The sequence below is a fragment of the Ctenopharyngodon idella genome, chromosome 16, assembly GCF_019924925.1.
Source record: "Ctenopharyngodon idella isolate HZGC_01 chromosome 16, HZGC01, whole genome shotgun sequence".
Classification (NCBI taxonomy): Eukaryota; Metazoa; Chordata; class Actinopteri; order Cypriniformes; family Xenocyprididae; genus Ctenopharyngodon; species Ctenopharyngodon idella.
In genome coordinates this window covers 31,746,717-31,755,212 of record NC_067235.1, presented here as the reverse complement: position 1 = coordinate 31,755,212, position 8,496 = coordinate 31,746,717, and the positions used below count along the sequence as shown (strand labels likewise).

The following is an 8,496-nucleotide window of genomic DNA, read 5'->3' as shown; positions in this document are numbered from 1 at the left end:
AAAATGAAGCTTTACTCACCCTCAAACCATCCTAGGTGTATATGACTTTCTTCTTTCAGATGAACACAATCGGAGATATATTAATATTTTGGGGGTCACTTCCAGACGTCCTACGTCTTCCGTATTCAACTTACGAAAAAAGCGTAACTGCATAGGACGTAGCTTAAGCGTTTTGAATTGCGAGAGGCGATACACTTTCTTCCTAAGTTGAATACGGAAGGCGGTCTGGCAGAAGCTGGATATTTTACTTTGTAACTTGTTAAATATGGATATTTTTCTTACACAAATGCATCGCTTCGCTTCAGAAGGCCTTTATTAACCCCCAGAGCCGTGTGGAGTATGTTTATGATGGATGCACTTTCTTGAGCTTCATACTCGTTGGTCCCGTTCACCGCCATTATAAATGGATGTGTCAGGATATTCATTAATATAACTCAGATTGTGTTCATCAGAAAGAAGAAAGTCATATACACCTAGGATGGCTTGAGGGTGAGTAAAGCTTGGGGTAATTTTCACTTGAAAGTGAACTAATCCTTTAATGACGTCAACTGAAAAGGAAAGTCTTTTCAGAGGAGCAAGTTACATTTTGATGAAAAATTATAAAGATGTTTTCTGTAAACACGTGTAGTCACTCACAACAAGAACAGGAACATGCATTAAGACATCATTTTGATTTCATGATGACTTCTGGAGTTACATGACCCCTGCTGAAATCCTTTGATCACTCCTGGGCTCAGGCCTGGTGTCATGCACACTACTTTGGATGCATTTGTTGAATGACTAACTGTGATAATACCAACAGGAAAGAGAAAGAAGCAACCCCGCAAGAGGTTTAGATTTCACCAGCGGTGTAACTCATCAGAGTTGTTAAATCACAAGCTGGCACGGATAGATAGTTTGTGAAGTCCCAGAGAAGTTAAAGTTTGCGGAATATGTGGAACAACACCACATGTATGTTGAGGAGACAGTAATTAACAGTTTCAGATGAGCTGTCACTCATCATGAGGAATGATGCTCTTCCCCATTATCTTTTTTTTTTTTTTTTTTTTTTTTGCACTTTTGTTTTGAATTTTCTAATTTTAAAGGGGACCTATTATGCCCTTTTTTAAGTCTTGATTTTGTTTTTGGGCTCTACTAGAACAGGTTTTCATGCTTGAATGTTTAATTAACACATTATTTTTCACATATTTTACACTGTTGCAGCTCCTCTCTTCCCAGTCTGTCAGTAACGCTCTGTTTAGTTCCTGTCTCTATGAAGCCCCTCCTTCTGAAAAGCACAATGTGCTCTGATTGGTGGGCTGGACCAGTGTGTTGTGATTGGTCAACTGCTTCAAGTGTGTTTTGGAAATGTCCCGCCCCTTACCATAACTGCAAACAGAGTTGCCAAGTCCGTGTTTTTATTGCGGAATTGGGCTACTTTTAAGTTGTTGCCGTGGGTAAAAAAAAAAAAAAAATCTGCGGGTTGATTTCCACCTCCGTACGCTCGATTTTGGCGCTCCAACACCCCTAAAACACCACCCAGACGTACAAATTAAGTGGAGAATTCAGCTGCCCGATGGATCACATTGGCCTATTTTTGGGCTACTTTTGTAGCACAGACCTGGCAACCCTGACCACACTATGCCCCTGTCCCAAATGGCACCCTAAACCATGTTGCCAAGTCCGTGGTTTCCCCGCGGAATTGGGGTACTTCAACACTGTTGCTGCGGGTTGTTTTTCATCATGATGAATGCAAATTTTACCGTGGGAACCCTGCCAAAAAACGCAATTGGGCTAGTTTTGAGTAGCAATTGGGTGGGTTTTGTTGTGAAAACCTGGCAACCCTGCCCTAAACGCTCACGGTCTTCCTACGAGTCCGTGCTTTCGTGACGTAACGTGGCTTTGACTGTCGGGTAGAAGTCTGCTGTGGAGAAGAAATGCAAATATATATCAAGACTATTTTTCATTGACATAATAAGAAAGCAATTGAAACAGTTTCTGTTTGTGAATCATTTAAAATATTTATATAATGTTTAGCCTCCCCCCAGCTGTCTGTTTTACTATGTGTATATGTATTGTTGTAGTTCTGACTGTACATTGACATGTTTGTTTGAAGTTTGATATAAAAAAAAAAAAAAGTCTGCTGTGGAGCTCTCTTCAGGGCGCATGTCGACCACAAAGGGGGAGCTCGTGAGCACCCTTCTGAAACCTAAAATGATGAATGGGACACCCTACGGTCTCATGGACTTAACGGACACACGCACACAGCAGCCATTGTAAGTCTACAAGATCGTAAGTGCATATGAAGTGTGCCATTTGGGACAGAGCCTACTAACGCAACTCAGCCAGGCTTCGCCCCCTTTATTTTGCATATGCCTTGGACGGGAATTATTGTGACGTGTTCGTTACCGGAAGAAAACTACAATGGAGGCGTTTTAGAGAAACAGTGCTTAATGATATAGAGAAAAACTCCTGCTGGAGTGGACTTGTGCTTTGGAACAAAACAGCAACATTACACACTAAAGAAAGCTGAGAATGTAATGTAAAAGCATAACATATACGTATAAAGTGCTACATAATTGCACTCAGCATTTGTCATGCCCATCTTTCTTTCTACTTGAAGTAAACTAGACATTTTCATGAGATTGTGGTGGTGTGGTCGAATGGTAAAATAGATCCAAAAGGAACAGTTTTGGTCACTTGCACTAAAAGTTTAAAAAATACATAATCTAAAACACATATGGACTAGATTTTTACATTTCGTGAAAAAATGTGTGTTGTTTGACTATGCAAAACTCACCGTCACAATGCTAAAGGATGTTCGGTAACCAGATATTGCTCAGATCCCTCCTCCAATGTAAGAAAGTAAAATGCTATAGTCAAAGATCACAGAAATTTTTGCTCAGTGTGTTTGAATCAGTTGATGTTTTGGTGGTTTTTAGTAGATCAGGGCTCCTCAAGTTCACACAGGTGTAGAGAATCACATTAACTATCAGTATGATCCATTAACCACAATGAAACTCAATACTGACTGTCTTCATGTTCAACACTACATCTGTTCTTTTAGCATTTTGAACTTTTTGTTGTCCAGTGTTTTTCAAGGCACTACAGGCAAAACCATTGTTTTTTCATACACTGGTCAATTTTGAGATTTTGGGCTATTTTGCTTCCATAACATGTTTTCTGGCTATTGACAGTACATCTGGAGTACATTATGGAGTGATAAAAAGAGATATCCATGTAAAAACTTTAATACTTTTAAACTTTAAACTTTATCCAATGTTCAGATTTAGATCAGAATTAATGCATTTGTAATTAAATAATGCCTAATTTGCAACATACCATTTCAGAAAACTTGTAATACAAAACAGTTGTCTTAAAGGGTTAGTTCACCCAAAAATGAAAATAATGTCATTTATTACTCACAAATTAAGATGTTTTTTTTTTTTTTAAATCCGATGGCTCAGTGATAGCCAGCAATGACATTTCCCCTCTCAAGATCCATTAATGTACTAAAAACATATTTAAATCAGTTCATGTGAGTACAGTGGTTGAATATTAATATTATAAAGCGACGAGAATATTTTTGGTGCGCCAAAAAAAACAAAATAACGACTTATATAGTGATGGCCGATTTCAAAACACTGCTTCATGAAGCTTCGGAGCGTTATGAATCAGCGTGTCGAATCATGATTCAGATCGCGTGTCAAACCGCCAAACTGCTGAAATCACGTGACTTTGTCGCTCCGAACCGCTGATTCGACACGCTGATTCATAACGCTCCGAAGCTTCCTGAAGCAGTGTTTTGAAATCGGCTATCTCTATATAAGTCGTTATTTTGTTTATTTTTGGCGCACCAAAAATATTCTCGTCGCTTTATAATATTAGTATTGAACCACTGTACTCACATGAACTGATTTAAATATGTTTTTAGTACATTAATGGATCTTGAGAGAGGAAATGTCATTGCTGGATATACAGGCCTCACGGAGCCATCGGATTTCATCAAAAATATCTTAATTTGCGTTCCGAAGATTAACGAAGGTCTTACGGGAGTGGAACGGCATGAAGGTGAGTAATAAATGACATTATTTTCATTTTTGGGTGAACTAACCCTTTAATGTACTGTCACTGTGATTATTTCCCCGTATTCACCTGTGGTGTGCTTGTGTTAGTCTTGTGAGTGTCAGAAGGGGGCAGCAGTGATGCTGAAGGGGGCTGGACTGAAGGTGCGTGTTTCTCCTGCACTTCACTTCGCTTCACATCTTCATCTCCAGCAGTAGATCATCTCGTGAGCTCCTGCGACAGATTCTCTTCTGCATTTCAGATTCATAGTGAACGGGACTCGCTGGTGTCGCGCGCTAAATGCCGTTCGCATGTTTCCGGAATCTGCAGGATTTGCCTTTTAATTTCTCTGAACGGGATATAATGTAAGAACTGTGACCGAGAGATGCACGACTTCTGTTAACTACAGCAGTGATACAATGGGGAAACTTCACTCAAAACATGGTGAGTTGCACGTCTAGAAGTTGCATAATCGCAACATATTTGTGTAAATATGTAAACGCGTATGTATATGAACGATTATTCAGTTATGGGAACATTTCTGTCCTTTAGGATGACTTTAGTCATAAAATATATAATAGCTTTAAATTTTTTATTGTTTCTTTAATGACTTTTTCTGAATTTTAAGTGTTGAAAGGTAAAATTTGCCAGTTTGTATTATTATTATTGTTTTTCTAAGTTTTCTATTTGTTTTTAATGGAAATATGAAGTCACATCTCTGATCAAAAAGATAAAAAATATCATTAATATAAGATTTTTACATATGAAAGTAGCTTCGTTAGGTATCATTACTAAATGACTGATAGATAATCACTTGTGTAAACAATTCAAAGACTTGTGCAACTTTATCCTCTAAAAACTGGAAAAAATCATTACCACACTATACATTATCAATGTTATAAAAAAATCTGATTAGGATGATGATCAGATATTAATTCCAGGACAGCATAGATTAAACAGTTTAAAGCAGTTAGATATATAAAATAGTCAAAAATAACTAAAAAAATCATCCATATATATGTCATTTTAACACATATTTTGTCAATCTTTGCCATGCATGCTCTTGAAATGCACAAAAATGTCATAAGTATATAAGTGTTATTATAAATAATACTCTGATTTTTGTCTTTCTATCTTCTATTCGGACGCAGCTTGCAAACGTCGGGAAAATCCTGAGGGTGAGATTTGCATTTGACGGTTTAAAAATATATATTTTATAGTTAAAATGAACTAGTAATGGTTTAGAACATTTCCCAAAGCTTTTTCACATCCATTTTCAGGGGATAGTTTTGTTGTGAATGGCTTTATTTCAAGAAGAGGAGTTGAAGGCGGCGAGAGATATGGCACATCTGACAACAATCTGAAAGATTATAAGGTAAGAAGCACCTGTTTTTGTGCATTTGCTTCTTTTATACATCTGAAACCTTCCCGCCATCCATCTTTAAACCTGTCTCACGTAGGCAGCTACCTTCAAACTGAAATCAAACATAACATTCTGCATAGACACTATCTTTGTGCATCATACAAATAGCATGTTGCTTGAGAATCTCGACCAATTTCAATTCAATTTCCAAAGAGTATGTCATTTGCATGTTGCAAAGATAACTGTGTTATTCGATTAAGCAAGAATACACAGAACTGATTGTTTTAGAACTATTTTTTATCAATGTTTTGAATAACTGCAGTGCATTATGCGATTGCTTTCTGTTGCCGAAGCTTTTTCCCAGTATCATATTCGACTTGATCAAGAATCTGCACCACATAAGGAACAACTTGCGGTGAGCCGTTTGCCATCCCGCTGCCAAAGACCACATTCCCACTGACGAGAAATCATCATTACACCGGCTGAAACAAACAGAACGGAGTGTGTGTTCGCAAGGCCATGCAACGACATGTCGAGCTGCTCGTGAAGACGAGAGCTGCTGTTGTTTTTGTCGTGTTTGGCAGCGGGACAGCGCCGCTGTGGTTGTTCCCCTGTGGGATTGATGGGTTTTGACAGCCCGTTCCCTGCGGTGGGACTATGACATCAGTGCCGGGCGGACGGTTGGTGATTGACAACTGTATTAACTAACAGCTGAGAGTCTTGGTTAGTCCTGGACGTACAGCAGCTCACATGCGTCTGGGTGAACAGCGTAAGATTATATGGAGACTTTCGGTAGTGTCAGATGTTGATGAGTAATTTCACTGATTGTGATCTGTTGAGGTTTCTTCTCGTGCAAAGAAAATTGTCTCTTATATATCTATGCAGTTCATTTAATGCTCTTTGTCTCATTCTCCGACCACACAATACTGCTATTTTCTGACATTTTTCCTAACCTGAGACAGGTTGATGGACTGAACACTAGTGATTAACAACAAAGAATAACATGCCTCATGGCGTACGTATGTCAGTAACGCAGTTCTCTTCATATTGCACAGTTGAAACTGAACATTTTATATAAAATTAAGCAGTATTGTGAATATTGCAATGATCTGATGCACTTTTTACTTGCGCTTGTTCAGACAGAGATGTTTTGATAGTGTCTGTCTCTTGTTTAAACTTCAGTAAAACACTGTTAGAGTTTGTTTGATTCGTTTCTGCGAATCTCCATTTCATAGAATCAATTCAAAAGTCAAACTCAAACATTTCTGAAGATTTATTCAAATGGACAGAAATTCACAAGAATGACTCTAACATGATTGTTTGATTCATTTCTGTGGATGAGTTCAAAGTGTCCATTTCAAAGAATCTATTAAAAAATACAATCTGTGAACCAATCAACGAATCAAACCAATTCTTACAGTTTTTTTGATTCATTTCTGTGAATGGGTTAAAACTGTCAATTTTCAAAGAATCAGTTCAGCTCATCCATTTCTGTGGATGAGTTGAGTTCAAACTGTCCATTTCAAAGAATCTATTAAAAAGTCATTCTCAGAAATCTCTGAATTGCTTTATTGAAATTGACAGATATTCACAAGAATGAATCAGTGGATGGGTTCCAATTCGAAATGGACAGAAAAGATTTGAACCATCTCTAAAATATTTGTTTGATTCATTTCTGTGAATGAGTTCAAACTGTCCATTTCAAAGAATCAATTCAGAAGTCAATCTCGAATTGCTTTATTGAAATAGACAGAAATTCGTATGAATCAATCAAACCAACTCTTACAAGTTCATTTGATTACTCGAAATGAACAGAAAATCACAGGAAAGATTCAAACCAACTCTGAAAAGTTAATTTCTGTGATTTCAAACTGTCCATTTCAAAGAATCAATTTATAAGTCAATCTCAAAAACCTCTGAATGTATTAATTGAAATGGACAAATATTCATAGGAATTAATCAAACCAACCATAACCAGTTTGTTTGATTCATTTCTGTGAATGGGTTCAAAATGTGCATTTCACTGAATGACTTTGACTGAATTAATTTAATCTCAAACATTTTGAATTGATTCATTGAAATGAACAGAAGCCGATGTGTCCCATTATGTTAGGCTCTTTGCATTGCATCATTTCAATTAGCGTCACGCTGAAGGACGGCATAGTAAAAAGACTCTAACTAATGATTAACCTGCCCTATTAGAAGCCTTATAAAAGTTGTTCCCTTCATGAATGGGAAAGTTTTTTTGGGAAAATCTGACAGAGATCTTAAGGGGAAACCACCGGCGGCACAGGGTACGTCATGTGTCATTAATGGGCAGGTCCAGAGTTTGATTTAATCAGAGTTTTGGCTCTGATTTGTGTTTTGTCAGTCATCAAGTACCTGAAAGAGTCTTTGAAACTGGGAGCAGGAGCACTTTTGATTGCTGATAAGACATGCTTGGGTTGTTTTTAAGGGTGGTTGAAGTGCAAGACATTGTATAATTAAGGGTGCTTTCAAACTAGAGCTTTTGGTGCGGATCCGAGTCCATTTCAGGTCAGAGTTTGGTTGATGAAGGGTTCAAAATCTGGATCAAACCATGAGTCACTTAAACTAGCCTTGTTGCAGTTTAGATCACAATAAGCGTTGTCTTGTGATGTCATCTTGCTTTTGGAATTTCACTGCGAATTAATCTCCAATTTCCCACATATTTATAGCCAATCTAAGCAAACAAAACGAATGTATGAGTGCGATCACATTTCTCTGTCTAATCTGCTATTTGTGATTTTTTTTTTTAAACCCCATAATCACAGTTTTGTGCTGCCATGTTTATTCTGCAGTTAACCGAATCCTCGTTAACGATATCTTGATGAGTTGCAGCAGGGATAAAGAGTCATTGTTGTGAGAACAGAGCTGGTTTGATTGAAGGTTTTTTGGAGTTACTATATTTTGCTTCCAGTGATTGGCAGTTGCAGCCCATAAGCTGTGTACCTAGTATTGAATTAATAGTCCACCCAAAAATAAACTTTTTGTCGTCATCTACTCACCATCATGTTGTTACAACCCTGTTTTATTAGTATTTTTTGTGTTTCTCATGAAGAAACTCAATT

At 37.6% G+C, this 8,496-nt stretch overlaps 1 protein-coding gene across 1 annotated transcript in view; it reads left to right on the top strand.

The window, feature by feature from the left end:
• The first annotated feature begins 4,227 nt into the window (after positions 1-4,227).
• nkd2b (NKD inhibitor of WNT signaling pathway 2b) overlaps positions 4,228-8,496 on the top strand; it is a 50,377-nt gene continuing 46,108 nt past the window's right edge. Inside the window, exons 1-3 of the mRNA XM_051866502.1 lie at positions 4,228-4,488; positions 5,196-5,222; positions 5,325-5,419. Of these exons, the coding sequence (XP_051722462.1) occupies positions 4,464-4,488; positions 5,196-5,222; positions 5,325-5,419 (147 nt within the window). The 5' untranslated portion in view covers positions 4,228-4,463. The remainder of the gene's footprint in view (positions 4,489-5,195; positions 5,223-5,324; positions 5,420-8,496) is intronic.